At 49.5% G+C, this 18681-nt stretch overlaps 1 protein-coding gene across 2 annotated transcripts in view; it reads right to left on the bottom strand.

Moving 5' to 3' along the window:
- GLT1D1 (glycosyltransferase 1 domain containing 1) overlaps nucleotides 1-18681 on the bottom strand; it is a 77496-nt gene that overhangs the window by 8178 nt on the left and 50637 nt on the right. For both annotated transcript variants that reach the window (XM_081175085.1, XM_081175086.1), the window contains 2 exons: nucleotides 8779-8822; nucleotides 5952-6072 (listed from right to left, as the gene is read on the bottom strand). In XM_081175085.1, the coding sequence (XP_081031211.1) occupies nucleotides 5952-6072; nucleotides 8779-8822 (165 nt within the window). The remainder of the gene's footprint in view (nucleotides 1-5951; nucleotides 6073-8778; nucleotides 8823-18681) is intronic.

Here is an 18681-nt window from a genome sequence, read left to right as displayed (position 1 = left end):
TTGGTTTTTCTCCTACCTCGTAGCAAATCGTCATAACTTCCTCGGCATTGGTGGTTAGGCACTGGTAGGGGTATTGTTATGTAGATGAAGGGGGGGAGAGCCATCACCTCCCCCGCATGTTGAAGGGTAGTCCGGTAAAGGATTCCGGGGGGCCGTCGCCCCGTCCGAAACCTATGGAGGTGAGGGCCCAAGGCACACCCCCGAGCAGTGACCCCGGGGGAGTCCCTAGTTGATGTGCATCAGCAGGACTCCCCCTACTGGTGGTTAACCCTTCCTGGACTTCAAGCGAACAGGCTGAAGCTGGTTAGTCGAGTAGGACCAATGCCTAAACCAATACCACTCATTAAAGGTAAAGGTAAAGGTACCCCTGCCCGTACGGGCCAGTCTTGACAGACTCTAGGGTTGTGCGCCCATCTCACTCAAGAGGCCCGGGGCCAGCGCTGCCCGGAGACACTTCCGGGTCACGTGGCCAGTGTGACGAAGCTGCTCTGGCGAACCAGAGCCGCACACGGAAACGCCGTTTACCTTCCCGCTTGTAAGCGGTCCCTATTTATCTACTTGCACCCGGGAGTGCTTTCGAACTGCTAGGTTGGCAGGCGCTGGACTGAGCAACGGGAGCGCACCCCGCCGCGGGGATTCGAACCGCCGACCTTTCGATCGGCAAGCCCTAGCCACTGAGGTTTTACCCACAGCGCCACCCGCGCCCCTTACCACTCATTACCTGTAACCAATCAAGTTGTGGCCATTTTAGCCATTAACCTTAAATGATTGTCTCATGTGTCTTTATTTCACAGGGGAGAGGCAGGAACTTGCCACGCAAAGAGGGAGGGGTTAATGGTGAGTACTGCCACCTCTTTTTCTAGAAAAATAGCACTGAAAATAAGGAAAGTGAGGGTACATAACAGAAGCAGGATGGAGTCTTTGGGGAATCTCTTTCCCCACTGAGTGTGCATTTGCATCAGAATTTGAACCAGGAACCCCTTGAATCTGTGGACCAGCATCTCGTGTGGTGAGTCACTTTAAACACAACCTGGAGGCAGATAGGTCACGCTCAGGTCTTAGCTTGGCTGCACCCCATTTATCAAAGAAGGTTCTTCCTGATCTGACTCAACCATAAACAAACCTGTCTCTTTGCCTGGCTGACATTTATGCTTCCATGAATATGCTTTTCTGATCCACTTGCACTTGACCCACAATTTGTGGGGTTTTTTAGAAGAGAGGTGGCCACTGTAAGAAGTGTCCTAGTCCTAGATGGGCTTTTGATCTAACCCACAGCAGAGCTCTTCTTATGAGTCCACCAAACCCTCTTGATACAAGGTTGGATGCCCTCATAGCTCAAATCCACCCAGGGAAGTAGTGTTGGCTGAACAAGATGGTCCTGAATTTATTTTTTTAATCAGTGGAGTCCAAGAACTGTCTGAGGCTTCACTTTCATTTTCTGGAGCAGTTTTTCAGCCCTGGTTAATGAAAACAAGGTTTTGACAGATGGTCATTCCTCCTGTTGACCATCTCAGGTAGGGTTGCTGTTTTTTCTCCTTATTAAAATAGCACTGTTGTTCAAGAGCTATCTTCTCTTTCCTTTCTAGGCAGATGGTGCTACTTCACTGTCAGGGCCAAGAGTATCGCCCATGGGAAAAATGGACAAAATAATCCTTTACCAAAAAGAACACAAAATGGTAATGAGAAGGCTTGAGAAATGGGCGGCTTCACCACTTATGAATTTCCTACTTCAGGGAGGGTGATCCCTAAAGAAAAGGAAGTGGTACAGAGCCAAATTGTCCCTTATAACAACCTTAGAAATGAATGAATAAAGGTAAAGCGACCCCTGACCATTAGGTCCAGTCGTGGCTGACTCTGGGGTTGTGGCGCTCATCTGCTTTATTGGCCGAGGGAGCCGGCATACAGCTTTCGGGTCATGTGGCCAGCATGACTAAGCATGGCGAACCAGAGCAGCGCACGGAAATGCTGTTTACCTTCCCGCCGGAGCGGTACCTACTTATATACTTGCACTTTGACGTGCTTTCAAACTGCTAGGTTGGCAGGAGCAGGGACCGAGCAATGGGAGCTCACCCTGTCGCGGGGATTCGAACCACCGACCTTCTGATCGGCAAGTCCTAGGCTCTGTGGTTTAACCCACAGCGCCACCCACATCCCAAAAATGAATGAATAAATCTAGCCAAAATAGAACACCTTAGTCACCTCCTCCCTGCCCCCAATAAATTCTGAAATATTGTGTGATACTAATACTTTGAAGTGCCTATATTTTAGAGCCTTTACTAGAAGGTGAATGTGAAGCTGGTGGTGATTTATTTATCTATTTGTTTTTAATAAGGCTAGGCAGAAATTCTCTCCCTCCTTCTGGTTTTGCAGCCCCATTCAACCCAGCAACGGATTGGAGAGACAATCCAGATAAGGTCTGTTGAAAGGCATTAGGGGTGTTGATGAATCTTTTAGTGAGTAGGCAAGAAAATGGTGTTCTTGCACCTGGACCACTTTTGGACCAACACAGCTTGATTGGAAATCAGAAGCGTGGCCAGAAATTGCAACTATGGCATGATCCAACAGGAACGTAAAGTAATTATTTTCCTTATGGAATGGGGGAAGTTCTGTTTTCTCCATCATCCATTCCCACTCCGTGCATGAATGTTTTGCACTTCTTTTCTGAGAAAGGTAGTTTAGCACAAGGGGATCTGGCCTGTCGGCGATGATCCAGATTTTATTTCCAAGCTTCTCAGGTAGGGAACCCTCGAGACCCTTTGGCCTTTGGAAGGCTGATTAGAGGAAAGTGTTGAAAGAAACTGGAGATTTGAGCTTTCCCCCCCACCCCCACCCCATTTTTTCTTTTCCCCTGAATTTAAAAACTTTTTTTTCTTTTCAAGTGTAAGTCAAGGTGCTTTCATTAGTGTTTAAAGCCCCAAACATAGCTGTCAACTTACAGATTTGAAAATAAGGGACCAGCAGCCTCGAAAATAAGGAATCAGCAGCCAAAATAAGGGATTTTAGTCAACCAGAAGTGAAACAAAGCCTCAAGCGGTGGTTCCCACAGCACAGCAACCCGGCAAAGGGGATGCAGCAAGGAAAACCACCGTCACCTCTCCGCTGGGAAGCGCTGAGCAAAGGTGAATCCCCAGGCAACGTGGCCGATTTGATCGGCACAAGGCATGCAAGCTCCACCCCCCAGTCGTTCTTAGACTCCTTATTGGGTGAGCAACACAGCCAAGCAACACAGTTGGAGCCTCCCTCCTCCCTGGCCGGCAGGGAGGGAGGGAGAGGAGCTGCTTCCTTTGAAACCCGGGAAATTTAAGGGACATCATCAATAAGGGACAGCAGCGGGACACGGCGCTGGGATAAGGGACTTTCCTGCCAAATAAGGGACGGTTGACAGCTATGGCCCCAAATGACTTAGGCCCCAAATACCCGGAAAAAACACCTCCTTTCCTACAGACCCTCTTGGGTGCTAAGGCTGATGGAAGAAGACCCTGTGGTTGTTCTACCAAGCTCCAAAGTCTCTTTTTTTTGGGGGGGGGAGGAGAGAACGTTCTCTGTAGCAGCCTCTAAGGGACATGGAATGGTTGGACACAGAGAAGTGGTGGGAGGAACCAGCTGGGGAACTGCCAAGGGGAGAAGGCCCATAGCCAGGGGTTTGGTGGTGGGACAACAATGAATGGGCAGAGGGAGAAGAGAGAGAAGGCTGGGGGGAGGAGGAGGTGTCAGAAGCTGAAGAGGTAACAGGGTTTAGTGAGCAGGAAGAGTCTGTTGCATAGAGAAGTCCAGAAGGAGAAGCAGGGCAGAAAGCTGGCCAAGAGGCTGAGAGGAACCAGGGTGTCTCCCCCTCCTGCTGCAACAACCTCGCCTCCCCGTGGTCTCATAGGACCAGGAGAGGCATGAAGTGGGAAGAGCAAAGGCTGGCAGGTAGTATCAGATTGCTTGGGGAAAACCCAGGAAAGGAGGAGAATTAGACAGCTGTGGGAAGGTGCACATCTTCAGCCTCCGCAACTGCCTCATAGGGGCAAGACCTACCAAAGAAGAGTTGCTGTGCTCATTAGGCCTGACATTCCTATGGAGATAACTCTACTTGATAATAAAGAGTTAACTCCACTTGCTCAGTGTGATTTACTGCTGGTTTGCTCCTGCCACTAAGTTGTGGACCTCCTTCCCCATAGACCTGTTCCTGGCCTTTCACTATGCAGATTTGTACCATTTCCAGCTGCTGCTGAAGACACATCTTTTTACAGTGGCCTTTGGCATTTTTTAGGACCAACCCTACTTTGTGAATGTGACTTGATATCATTGTGAGGCCTAGAAACTCCTCTTTTCTCAAAAAGCTGGGACGCTCAGTCTCCCAAGAGAGCTGCTATGAATTCTTAATACGCAAGAATACCTTGCTTCTGTCCATCGTTACAGTAAGATGATTAAAAAAAATTAGCGATAGGATTATCAAGAAACAAGGCGGGGCTCTGCTTACTAAAACAGGGCAGGAGAGATGAAAAGTCAAGCCAAAATAAATCACGCAAAGCATGGCCACTATTATGTAAATATAGATGTAGAAATATTACACATAACAAGCATTGTTCAGGCATTATGACACACAAGTAGAATTGCTTGCTGGCCCTGCACCCAACACTGTGCCTTCACTGACGGCAAGAGCTGTTTAATAATGGAATGGACTCCCTTGGAAGGCTGAACAGAGATTGGATGGCCAAATATCATGGATGCATTAGCTGTGATGATTGCAGTGCAGAAGATTGGACTAGGTGGGATCCCCTTGGGATCCCTTCCAACTCTACAATTTTGGGACAGGGGAGGCCTGTTGATTTTGCGAGCCCCAAATTTGAATGAGGTTACTGGGGTGAGTATGGGGCGCGGGTGGCGCTGTGGGTTAAACCACAGAGCCTAGGACTTGACGATCAGAAGGTCGGCGGTTCGAATCCCCGCGACAGGGTGAGCTCCCGTTGCTCGGTCCCTGCTCCTGCCAACCTAGTAGTTCGAAAGCATGTCAAAAGTGCAAGTAGATAAATAGGTACTGCTCCGGCGGGAAGGTAAACAGCGTTTCCGTGTGCTGCTCTGGTTCTCCAGAAATGGCTTAGTCATGCTGGCCACATGACCTGGAAGCTGTATGCCGGCTCCCTCGGCCAATAAAGCGAGATCAGTGCAGCAACCCCAGAGTCGGTCGCGACTGGACCTAATGGTCAGGGGTCCATTACTTTTTACTGGGGTGAGTTACAAATAAATCAGTTAAAAGAAATCTTTGTCAAGAAAACAAAGGTAGGTTCATTTCTCTCTCCCTCTCTCTCTCTCTGATGTCAAATGCCAGGGTAAAGTGGTGTGTCTTCAGCATCCAACAAAAGCTACATCATGAAGATGCCAGGTGCATCTATACACAGAGGGAATGTCACAATTTTGGGGATGCCACAGAGAAGGCTCTGTCCTAGGTTGTAGCCACCCCCTGGACTTCTGAGGGTGCTGGAAGTACCAAGAGGGCCCCCTTTGCTGATCTTGGCACCTGAGATGGACTATAAGGAAGGAGGTTGTCTCTCTGCATCAGGCATAGGCAAACTCGGCCCTCCAGATGTTTTGGGACTACAACTCCCACCATCTCTGGCCACTGGTCCTGTTAGCTAGGGTGATGGGAGTTGAAGTCCCAAAACAGCTGGAGGGCTAAGTTTGCCTATGCCTGCTCTAGATATTGCTGGACAACAGCTCCCATCGCTCCTGACGACTGACGATTTTGATTGAGACTGACAAACAACAAGACGAAGGCCACAGCTTCCCATTCCTCACCTGCTGAGCATTTGTTAATTTCACAGGCCGGCTGAAACTGTGAGTTGCTAACTGTTCCTGCATAATGTTTTAGAGGAAGCCCTTGTGTTTTGCGGGCTTTGGAAGGCAGACAGGGAACCAGCCGAGCAAGGGAACGTTCAACATGAAGGTCAATGTTCAGATGCAATTACCTCTAAGATCATGGCCGACATCCCCTCCGAAATGGAACTGTTGACAACGGCAAAGCATATTTTCACAAGAGCGTGCAGGTCTTCTTGAGAGATCTCCTGGAGCAAATGCACCCCGTCCGCCCTACCAAGCAAAGATGGTTGGGTCTGTTAGTTGGCCTCCAGACACTGGACTTCAGAGTTGTCTGGAGATATTGGATGGCAGAAAGATTTAAGGCTGAGCTGGGGATGAAACCTGGGGATTTCTGTGCACAAAGCAGATGCTCTAGCGCTAATCTGTGGCCCCTCCCAATAAATTCAGTAACATCTACATAAAATGTGCCACATACTTTGGTGGTGCTATATCAAAATAAACAAATACTTAACACACACACCTTCCAATGTAGCAGTAAGACAGGATTAATCTCCCTTCTCCTGAAATGTTCCCAACCTCCCCTGCAGCTCCCCCACCATAAACTGAAACGTAAACATTTTGGATTTCAATTTTGGATTATAAATGGCTAATTTTGCTCAGAAGCCTCTTTTTCAGAGCTCTTTTTAGAGTTATCTATCAGCTGGCATTCTGCTTTGCCTTTTCCAACTTGGGTGAAAATCCAAGCCAGAGAAGAATTACCGTATTTTTCGCACGATTGGACGCACCGGACCATAGGACGCGCCTAGTTTTTTTGGGGGGAAATAAAGGAAAAAAAATTTCCCTTTATTTCCCCCCCAAAAGCAGGTCAGGGAAACCGAACCAGGTCGAGGAACAGCGGGATAGTGGCGCTGCGCCTCCCTGCTGTCCCCCGAGCTTGTGGGGCTGGCTGATGTCTGCCTAGCGCGCGGGGCGCTCTGCTTCAGGGCGCCCTACCCGCCGGGCGGCAGGCTGCTATCCGCAGCTTGGGGAGCCTTGTGGGGAACTGCTGCAGGGCTCCCCACGCTGCGGATGTATGCCTGGCGCGAGGGGCGCTCTGCTTCAGGGTGCCCCACCCGCCGGGCGGCAGGCTGCTATCCGCAGCGTGGGGAAGCTTGCGGGGAGCTCCTGCAAGGGTCCCCATGCTGCGGATGTGTTCCCAAAGCGCCGGGAGCTCTGCTTTCAGGGCGCCCGACGCTCCGGGAAGCAGGCTGCTATCCGCAGCCTAGACACGGCTAGCGGAGCGCTAATCCCGAAGCTTGGGGCGTGCGGAGCTCAGCGTGCCCCAAGCTTCTGGGCGCCGGCAAGGTCTCCGCTAGCCCTGGGAGAGCCCCGCGACGTCGCGGGGCTCTCCCAGGGCTAGCGGAGACCTTGCCAGCACCCAGAAGCTTAGGGCGCGCTGAGCTCCGCACGCCCCAAGCTTCGGGATTAGCGCAGTGGTCCGCTAGCCCTGGGAGAGCCGTGCGACGTCGCGGGGCTCTCCCAGGGCTAGCGGAGACCTTGCCAGCACCCAGAAGCTTGGGGCGCGCTCAGCTCCGCACGCCCCAAACTTCGGGATTAGCGCAGTGGTCCGCTAGCCCTGGGAGAGCCGCGCGACGTCGCGGGGCTCTCCCAGGGCTAGCGGAGACCTTGCCAGCACCCAGAAGCTTGGGGCGCGCTCAGCTCCGCACGCCCCAAACTTCGGGATTAGCGCAGTGGTCCGCTAGCCCTGGGAGAGCCGCGCGACGTCGCGGGGCTCTCCCAGGGCTAGCGGAGACCTTGCCGGCACCCAGAAGCTTGGGGCGTGCTGAGCTCCGCACGCCCCAAGCTTCGGGATTAGCGCAGTGGTCCGCTAGCCCTGGGAGAGCCGCGCGACGTCGCGGGGCTCTCCCAGGGCTAGCGGAGACCTTGCCGGCACCCAGAAGCTTGGGGCGTGCTGAGCTCCGCACGCCCCAAGCTTCGGGATTAGCGCAGTGGTCCGCTAGCCCTGGGAGAGCCGCGCGACGTCGCGGGGCTCTCCCAGGGCTAGCGGAGACCTTGCCGGCACCCAGAAGCTTGGGGCGCGCTCAGCTCCGCACGCCCCAAGCTTCGGGATTAGCGCAGTGGTCCGCTAGCCCTGGGAGAGCCGCGCGACGTCGCGGGGCTCTCCCAGGGCTAGCGGAGACCTTGCCGTCACCCAGAAGCTTGGGGCGTGCTGAGCTCCGCACGCCCCAAGCTTCGGGATTAGCGCAGTGGTCCGCTAGCCCTGGGAGAGCCGCGCGACATCGCGGGGCTCTCCCAGGGCTAGCGGAGACCTTGCCGGCACCCAGAAGCTTGGGGCGCGCTCAGCTCCGCACGCCCCAAACTTCGGGATTAGCGCAGTGGTCCGCTAGCCCTGGGAGAGCCGTGCGACGTCGCGGGGCTCTCCCAGGGCTAGCGGAGACCTTGCCGGCACCCAGAAGCTTGGGGCGTGCTGAGCTCCGCACGCCCCAAGCTTCGGGATTAATGCAGCGCTCCGCTAGCGGTGGGAGAGCTGGGTCTCCCTCTGCTAGCAGATAGCTTCCTGAAGCCTGGAGAGCGAGAGGAGTCGGTGCGCACCGACCCCTCTCACTCTCCAGGCTTCAGCGAAAGCCTGCATTCGCTCCATAGGACGCACACACATTTTCCCTTGCTTTTTAGGAGGGAAAAAGTGCGTCCTATGGTGCGAAAAATACGGTATGGGGTCATAATGCTTGTCTTATATTCAAGGTGAATGTTACGAGCCCTTAACACTCATAATTCTGAGCCAGAAAATGTATGCTTCAGTAAAATCGCCACCTCAAACTGAAGTGAACATAGGAGGTCTCAGTAGGAATCGAGCTTCTCAAGTAAATCTGAGCAACATGGAAAGAGATTTGTTTGCAAAGAGAATTCGGGGGAAATAAATATAGCTATATATTTTTCTATTTATTTTTTTTAAAAATCTCCAAATTAGGAGCCTACCTTTTAATTTTCTCTTTGACTTCCTCTGCAAACAGTGGATCAACCTACGACAGGGGAAATAAAACACAGGAAACTTATGAATAGCAAATCATCCTCCACATTGGGAAAATATTAATGGGCTGAGGTTGCAGTTTTGCTGGATACCAGGGGTGGGGAACTCTAGGACTCAGGCAAAATGTGGCCCTCCGGGCCCCTTCATCTGGCCCTTGGGGCTTTCCCCACACCACACACCTAGATCACTGGCTCTGCTTTGAACCTTCCTTGAATGTTTTTGCCTGGATTGAAAGTGTGCTTGAACTCTGATACTGCTTCTCACTTGTCTGGTGGAATGCGTAAGTGTAAAAGTAAAATTTAGTTCACTCTTCTACCCCATTTTTTGCCTCTACTCTGCTGATCCTGAAGTGTGATGATGCCTTTTGGTATCAGTCGCTGAGATGTTTGAGCAGGAGAAAGCTTTTGAAGCTCCCAAACGAATGACCAGGAGGGAGAGAACATGCCAGCAAGGCATGTGTCTCTGCCGGATTCCTACTTGTGTGTAGGACCTCCTGACAGTCAGTGGACAAGGAGAACCAAAGGTGGCTGGATCTGCCTTTTTTAATGTTCTGCTGGGCCCATGCTGGCAGGGAGGAGGGCACTCCCCCCCTTTCTTTTTTGTTCTGGCCTTAAAAAAAACCCAAAATTATGCCAGGTCTAGGGGTTTAGCCTAAAATTGGATGCGAGAGCCTTGCCCATCCCAAAGCTACAGGTGAAGAACTTTCAGATTTGACAAGCATTTCTTCTGCTTCCTCTTACTTCGTTTGTAAAGGTAAAGGTAAAGGGACCCCTGACCATTAAGTCCAGTCGTGGCCGACTCTGGGGTTGCGGTGCTCATCTTGCTTTATTGGCTGAGGGAGCTGGCATGCAGCTTCCAGGTCATGGGGCCAGCATGACTAAGCCGCTTCTGGCAAACCAGAGCAGCGCATGGAGCAGTACCTATTGATCTACTTGCACTTTGACGTGCTTTCGAACTGCTAGGTTGGCAGGAGCAGGGACCGAGCAACGGGAGCTCACCCCGCCGACCTTCTGATCGGCAAGTCCTAGGCTCTGTGGTTTATCCCACAGCGCCACCCGCGTCCCTTCCTACTTCGTTTGTACCCATCTCTAACAGACATTTATTGCTCCAGGGTGGTGTGGGAGGAAATGAGGGAGCTCGTATTTCCCAGCACCTCCAACACTGGCATGTAATTTCCTTTCTACCCTGTTCTACAATGGGTGAGCACTGGCTGTGAACCTATCCAGTGTCTCACTGAAGAAGCAAAGGGAGGTGAGATTTGCCTCCAAGATGGTGGCTCTCTCTCTCTCCTTCCCTGGGGAGATCCCATGGGCCTTGGGGAGCACAGGAACTGATTCATCTGGCTGAGCCAGTGTGGTGTAGTGGTTAAGGGCGGTGGACTCATAATCTGGTGAACCGGGTTCGCTTCCCCGCTCCTCCACATGCAGCTGCTTCAGAGAAGTCACACTTCTCTGAGGTCTCTCAGCCCCACTCACCTCACAGAGTGTTTGTTGTGGGGGAGGAAGGGAAAGGAGAATGTTAGCCGCTTTGAGACTCTTTCGGGTAGTGATAAAGCGGGATATCAAATCCAAACTCTTTGTCTTCTTCTTCATCTTATGGCCCCCCAGGAATGCAGCCCAAGACATTCTTGTTCCACCAGGGTTTTAATGAGTTTAAATTTCATTCAGATAGGGTTTCAAAGCCTGTTTTCTTCTGTTGCAGATGCTCTCTTGAACAACATTGGTGTTTAATAGTCACAAAATGCCTTGGCAGAGTCAAATCACCATGCAGAAATGCCTTACAAATAAGTAAATAATCTCATCCACTACAAAGCTGTTTCACTTGGTTTGGTTTCTTCTTCTTTTTTTTTACCAATCCCTGTGCTGCTGCAGTTTAAGCATTTTCAGAAACTTTCCCCCAAAAAATGAAAGAAAAAAGAAGGTGTGCAATTAAACTTTAGGATATATAAATGTTTTGAGAAATTTTCCAAATTTGTGGGGCTAAGATGGGATGCGCCTGTTTGTTTCTGGGGAAAGTGAAGCAGATGTAAAGTGAAGTGCCTGAAATCTTTCACAGGCTGCGTCTGAAGGCATCGGAAACACAAACCACATTATACTTGCTCCCAATTTTCTCTTCCACCCCAGTTCGCTTTCAAATCTTGCAGTGTATCAGAGTGGAAAGAAACAGAGATTAAAAAGAAAGAAAGAAGAATAACCAGCACAATGAAAAGCAGGAAGGTAATAAGACAACTCAATGTTCTAATGAAAATATAGGAGCTGAAGGTTCTAAGAGACAAGTTAATAAGAGAGGGGAAATTGCATTCGTTTTGCATCAGAGATGCATTTCAGGCCTGGGGAGGGCAGGGGGAATAAATGACAGAAGGGGGCGAACAGTGCAGTTTCCAGGCTATCAGGCTGCCAAACCTTGCAAGCGGGGTTGATATCCCCAGGAAGATATGGTGTGCGTGTGTTTGCATAAGAATAAATACATGCACACTCTTGTATCCAAAAACAGACGCTGAAGGGAGAAAGAACCTGAGAATGTAAGAAAAGCCCTGCTGGATCAGGGCCCATCAAAGCCTGCCTCCTGTTCTCGCAGTGGCCAACCATATGCATGCAAACTGGACCTGATGAGCACAAGAGAAAGTCTCTCCCCTCTGATGGTTTCCAGAAACTGGTATTTAGAATCACCCTGTGTCCTAACTTCCCAGTGGATGGGAGCAAGCATGAGCAGGCTTCATGCTTGCGAGATCCACTTTTCTTTTTAAACTGGAATCCTGAGCTCCGCCAAGTGGACTGGTACCTTCTGTTTCAACTGGCTTGTTTTACTGCACATTTTAAAGTGTGGATGTTTAATGATTTGACTGAGTTGTTTTCCTGCTCTAAATGCTTTGATCTTAGAAGCCACCTTGGCAATTAAGCAGTATGTAAATGAATAAGCTCCAGGGACGCGGGTGGCGCTGTGGGTTAAACCACTGAGCCTAGGACTTGCCGATCAGAAGGTCGGAGGTTCGAATCCCCACGACGGGGTGAGCTCCTGTTGTTTGGTCCCTGCTCCTGCCAACCTAGCAGTTCGAAAGCACGTCATGTACAAGTAGATAAATAGGTACCACTCTGGCGGGAAGGTAAACGGCGTTTCCGTGTGCTGCTCTGGTTCGCCAGAAGCGGCTTAGTCATGCTGGCCACATGACCCAGAAGCTGTACGCCGGCTCCCTCAGCCAATAAAGCAAGATGAGCACAGCAACCCCAGAGTCGGCCACGACTGGACCTAATGGTCAGGGGTCCCTTTACTTTTAAATGAATAAGCAACATGAACAACTCCGTCTTGGGGAAGTGCCACGGCTCAGGGGTAGAGCTTCTGACTTGCAAGCAGAAGGTCCCAGGTTCAATCCCTGGCATCTCCAGGTAGGGCGGGGAGAGCATCCCTGCCAGAAACTCTGGAGAGCTGCTGCCAGTTTGTGTAGGCAATACTGAGCTATGCAGAGCAATGTAAGGCAGCTTCCTATGAACCTCCACAAGCAGCTGGGTTTCCCTCTCCAAACCCTTCCATGGCAGGCAGTGTTGCCAGATTCAGAAGCAGAGAGCGCTCTTCCTAATGCGGCAGGAGACTGGAAGGCACAAATCGCATCAGTGGCCTAATACAGCATCAAAGAAACATGACCGAACATGACAAATCAATAGGCGTGGGCTCTCTTAAACGCAAAACTTCAGAGGAGGATTCACTTCAAGCCCTCCCCCTCCAGTTGCAAACAACCATCCTGGATAAACAAATTATTCTTCTTTAATGTGGCCATTGATACAAACTTGGCCTGGAAAACCGTCTTCCTTTTCTTTCATGTTTTATTGGGGGTGGGGGGAGCCTGTCAGTTTATTTATTTATTTAAACCCATTTTATTACATCGCTTCCCATGAAATATCTCGAAGCGTCTTCCTTTTCTTTCATGTTTTATTGGGCGTGGGGGGAGCCTGTCAGTTTATTTATTTATTTAAACCCATTTTATTACATCGCTTCCCATGAAATATCTCGAAGCGACTTCACATTTACTTGTTTTTAAAAAGAAAGCCTCTGCAATTAAAAACAATCACAGAATTTCATATATAGAAATGCAAACCATAATTGAGGGAGATCTTTGTGTGGAAACACACTCGGCCCGTGTCGAAATATACCGCACAGGATTTGGCCTATTGAGAATTTATCATCAGAGTGCTTGAGTATACAGTCACACTTCGGGTTGAAGTAGCTTCGGGATAAGTATTTTTGGGTTGTGTGCTGCGGCGACCCGGAAGTAACGGAGCATGTTACTTCCGGGTTTCGCCGCTTGTGCATGCGCAGACCAAAATGATGTCACACGCATGCGCGGAAGCGGCAAATCGTGACCCGCGGACATGGGTTGCGTTCGCTTCTGGATGTGAACAGGGGTCCAGAACGTACCAGAGGTACCACTGTATATAAAATTATATTATTGATACAGTGGTGCCTCGCAAGACGAAAAGAATCCATTTTGTGATTCTCTTCGTCTAGCGGTTTTTTTCATCTTGCGAAGCAAGCCCATTGAAGGATTAGCGCTATTAGCGCTATTAGCGGCTTTTAGCGGCTTATCTGCTTAGCGGATCAGCTGATAAGCGGCTTAGCGGCTTAGAAAAAGGGGGGGAAGGAGAAAAAAACCAGCAGGAACTCGCAAGACATTGTCGTCTTGCGAAGCAAGCCCATAGGAGATTCGTTTTGCGAAGCACCTCCAAAACGGAAAACTCTTTCGTCTAGCGAGTTTTCCGTCTTGCGAGGCATTCGTCTTGTGGGGCACCACTGTATAAAGAATTCCCTCTTCTGCCCCCTTAGATCCCCCCCGGAGGGGCGGGAATTAACTCTGATATTAGTTGCTGCATTGGAGAACCTACCCTGGAGAATTTAACCTGAAGGGCATTTGTTTTCCATTACTTCTCTTCCCACCCCACTGCCCTCGACTTCAAACTTTCTTAGCACTGCAAAGTTTCTCGCTGGATTCCAGTAAATCTGTTTTACCAGGGGCTTATCTCCCCGGCCACTTCCATTGTCAGCTGGAATTCTGTGCAGACTCTTGCCAGACAGAAATCTCAGTCGTCTGCTACCAGCTGACATCTGTTAATTATGTGCAAATGCAAGACCGGCAGGAATGGCTTCAAAATAGCCAGAACACAGAGATGAGCTGTTGGTAGCTGTCATAGGACATGTTTGATCCTGCTTGGTACAGAGGTCAAGAAGGACGATCTACATTTCAAAAGAGCAAACAGCCCAGATGGAGCCAAACTGCAGCTGGGGCGGGGGAGTCTGATTTTTAAAACAGGAAACAGCACAAATGAAATGTTCTTTCTTTTCTCTCTCTCTCTCTCTGCCTTGTGGTTCCAATCCGGTTTGGGACTGTTGCATTTGCTTTTAAACTACAAAATAAAAATTTGTCATGTGTGAGCGTGTGGCTTGGTCTTTTTGCGGACTCAGTGATGTTACCGGCACTCGGAACATCCAAGGGCAATGAGTCCCACAGGTTAACAAACTTGTTTTGTATATTCTGTTTCAATATACAATGTGCATGCAAGTAGAAGAGTTTGGATTTGATATTCCACTTTATCACTACCCGAAGGAGTCTCAAAGTGGCTAACATTCTCCTTTCCCTTCCTCCCCCACAACAAACACTCTGTGAGGTGTGTGAGGCTGAGAGACTTCAAAGAAGTGTGACTAGCCCAAGGTCACCCAGCAGCTGCATGTGGAGGAGCAGAGACGTGAACCCGGTTCCCCAGATTACAAGTCTATCACTCTTAACCACTACACCACACTGGCTCTCAGTTCTGTCATCATTCATTGGTTGTATGCTTTGTATTGTATTTTCAGCTGGTGTAGACTATCACGAAACAGTAGTATCATTCCAGAAACACTGCCCTTGAGACTTTTGGGACGTCTTACATTGGAACTTTTGAAAAACATTAGCGAAAACCTTACTTTTTAGACGTTTGAGTCATCTTTTGTTGAAACCGTTGAATAACCATTGTGAGACTGACCTTTGACACCTATCTTGAACACCTTGCTTGACGTTCTGCGCCACTAGTCTGTTACACTGCATATATGAACTCCAATAGATTCATTTCTACCATTTGAATGATATTCTATTACATACGATTTAACAGTTATTAGCCTATGTGTTGTGCCTTCATTTATGTTTGGGTAGCCGCTTCGTCAAGCTGATTGAAGGACAACTCCATACCGTGAAACGCAGAGATTGCTCCCAAGCAGGATTCAGATTTAACTCAAGTTAAAAATTATAGGCCAATTTCCCTACTGAACAATGATTATAAAATATTTGCTAACATTTTGGAAAATAGAATGAAAAAGATGTTAAAGGAATTGATTCATAAGGACCAAACAGGATTTCTGCCAGGGAGGCAGATGAAAGACAATATAAGAAACATAATAAATATAATAGAATATCTGACTAACAAGAAAGATAAGCAAGCGATGTTGATATTTGTTGATGCGGAAAAGGCATTTGATAATATTTCTTGGGAGTTTACGTTAAAGAATCTGGAATTTATGGAGATGGGTCAATCATTTGTGAATGGTGTAAAGGCAATATATTCTGAACAAAGAGCAAAATTAATTGTTAATAAGGTATTGACAGAAGATATTGCTATAACCAAGGGTACAAGACAAGGGTGTCCCTTATCACCATTGTTATTCATATCGGTCCTGGAAGTCTTGTTGAGAGCACTAAGAAGTAATGAACTGATAAAAGGTGTAAGAGTTGGTTGTAAGGAATATAAGGTAAAAGCCTTTGCTGATGATTTGGTTATAACAATAGAAGACCCTATTAAAAGTGTTAAGGAAGTGTTAGAAGAGATAGAGCAATTTGGACAAGTTGCCGGTTTCAAATTAAATAAGAGTAAAACGAAAATAATGGTTAAAAATATGGATCAAGAGATAATAGAAAGAATTCAGCAACAAACAGATATGGAAGTGGTTAAGAAAGTTAAATATCTTGGGATCATATTAACGCCCAAGAGTATTGATCTTTTTCAAAATAATTATGTACCAGTTTGGAATAAGATTAGGAAGGACCTGGAAGTGTGGGGAAGAATGAAGTTGTCATTTTGGGGAAGGATTGTGTCACGGGAATTGTGGTTGCTTGTGTGTAAACCTCTAGCTGTTCCAAACTGCTTAGGGGCGGTTGTGTCTTTCCCTGACTGAGCAGCTTGGGTGCTGCTGTTCAGTCGCTCGAAGAATCCGTGAGTGGGTGTCTCCTAAATTTCCTCCAGCATAAGAATTCCTTAACGGACAACCTTCGCCTCGCCTCTCTGCGCGGAAGCCTTCTGCGCAGAGTGGGCGTGCCTAGTGGTGGTCCTCCACCCTCCTCACTGACTGGTAGAGTCTCGGAGCCTCACCTCTGAGATGCTCTCTCCCTCTCCCTTCTTCCTGGTGTCACCTGGACTTTCTTCCCCAGATGACGTTCTCTCTCTACCCTTACTCGTTCCCTCTCCTGCAGAGTCTGGAAGCCTCGCCTCCCCCCTCTGCTCTGATGTCAGTTCCCTGACATCCACCTCCCTCCCAGGGCCCTCCACCCCCCCGTCCTTCCCTCTGACGGTGATGCAGGAAACCCTCAGAAGGAACTCTCCTCTCCATCTGATGATTCAAACACCCCTCTCCATTTGCTGCTGTCTCTTCTCTCTCCCCAATCTCCCCAGTCGGATTCTTCTTCGGACAAATCCCCTCCCTCCTCTTCGGAGGTGGGAAAACCCGCAAACTCTTCCTCCTCATCGGTGGTGCCAAATTGCTCCCCCCAGAACCTCTCTGGTGGTTGGGGCTTTCTCGGGTACCTGCTATGAAACTCCTCCTGCAGATACTCATCCCTCATCTCTTCTGCTGGGACCCATGCGTTTTCCTCTGCTGGCTCCCCCTCCCACGCCACCAAATACTCCACCCGCCCCCCTTTCCACCTGGAATCGAGAATTTCAGCTGCATGGCCACTGAGTTCCCTTTCCTCCATCTGTGGATGCAAGGGTGTTTCATTTTGCTGACCCAGAAATTCCCTCCCTTCCCTGAACGGTGAGAGTAAGGACCTGTGGAACACGGGGTGCAGTTTCATGTGAGATGGCAATTTGAGCCTAAAGGCCACCGGATTAACTTGCTGGGCTACTTCGAACGGTCCCAGTCTCTTTGGCCGTAGCTTCTTGCACCCTCCTTTGAACGGTAACCCTTTGGTGGATAACCACACCTGGTCCCCCACTCTTATGTTTTCTCCCTCCCTCCGGTGCTTGTCTGCCTGCCTCTTGTACTCTTCTTTGGCCCTTTCCAGGTTTAACTTAAGCTGTTGGTGTAAAACCTCCATCTCTTCCACAAATTTTTCAGCTGCGGGAACACTCCAACTTCCCTCCCCTTCCCCTGGGAAAGCCCTGGGGTGACACCCGTAATTTGCCATAAACGGACTCATCCCTGTGGACACCTGTTCTGCGTTATTGTATGCAAACTCAGCCAGCGCTAATTTGTCCACCCAATCCTTCTCCCTCTCGTTGACGTAGCAGCGTAGATATTGTTGCAGCACGCTGTTCGCTCTCTCTGCCTGTCCGTTGGTTTCTGGATGCCGGGCCGTTGAGAAACCAACCTCAACGTCCAGCAGACTCATAAGCTTCCTCCAGAATCTGGATGTGAATTGCCGGCCTCTGTCGGATAAAATCCTCAAGGGGGCGCCATGCAACCTGAAAACATGCTCTACAAACAGCTTGGCTGTTTCTTCTGCAGTCACCGCATGCGAGCACGCAATAAAATGGCACATTTTGGTCATCAAGTCCACTACCACCATTACTGCCGTTTTCCCCCTGGCTTTGGGTAAATAAAGTCAATTGATACCACCTCCCATGGCCTCTCTGGTGTTGGTAAGGGCTCCAGTAACCCCGCAGGTGCTGTCCTCTCCCCCTTCGCTCTCTGGCAGCACTGGCACCCGCGTACATACTCCTTCACATCTTCTCTCACTCGTGGCCACCAAAACTGCCTGGTGACCAGTAGCATTGTTTTATGTTGGCCAAAATGTCCTGCCGTGGGGTTGTCATGCAGCTGTTTGAGTATTCTGCTCCTCAAATCCCCCTCAGGTATGTACAATGCACCCTTATAGTACAGTGCCCCATCCTTTACTTCAACCCCCCCCCCGAGTTTCCCCAGTGATACCAATTTCCCTGATTTTGGTTTGTGCATACTGATCATCCCTCGTCAACCCGGCCAGCTCTTGCCTCCCTACGAACACTCCCCCACACACCCATTTGTCCTCAGGTATGACATAACACGCCTCTGGACTTCCCTCCCCTTCCTCGTATTCGGGCTTGCGGGAGAGGGCGTCTGCTCTGACATTTTCCTTCCCAGGCACGTACCTAATTTCAAAATTAAACTTGGAAAACTCCTGAGCCCACCGCACCTGTCGCTGGTTCAGCACTCTCGCCGTTCTCCAATATTCCAGGTTCTTGTGGTCAGTACACACCTGGACCTTGTGCTGTGCGCCTATAAGAAAATGTCTCCACCGTCGAAAAGCCTCGTGAATTGCCAGCAGTTCTCGATCGTACACTGTGTAGTTTTGCTCTGACTTGTTAAGCTTCCTGAAAAAGAAGGCACACGTTTTCCACTCCTCATTTCCCTGCTGGAGCAATATGCCTCCTACAGCTCTGTCTGATGCGTCCGTCTCTAGCCTCATCAGCTTCCGCAGATCCACGTGTAGGAGCTGCTCTTCCGACGCGAACGCCTTCTTAAGCTTTTCAAAGGAACGTTGGGCCTCCTCCGTCCATTCGAACTTCTTCTTGCTGCTGAGACAATCCGTTATGGGTGCTGTTAGATGGGCGAAGTTCTTGATAAACTTCCTGTAAAAA

This window comes from Podarcis bocagei, assembly GCF_964188305.1.
Source record: "Podarcis bocagei genome assembly, chromosome: 16".
NCBI classification, from domain to species: domain Eukaryota; kingdom Metazoa; phylum Chordata; class Lepidosauria; order Squamata; family Lacertidae; genus Podarcis; species Podarcis bocagei.
This window is presented reverse-complemented; position numbering and strand designations above follow the sequence as displayed.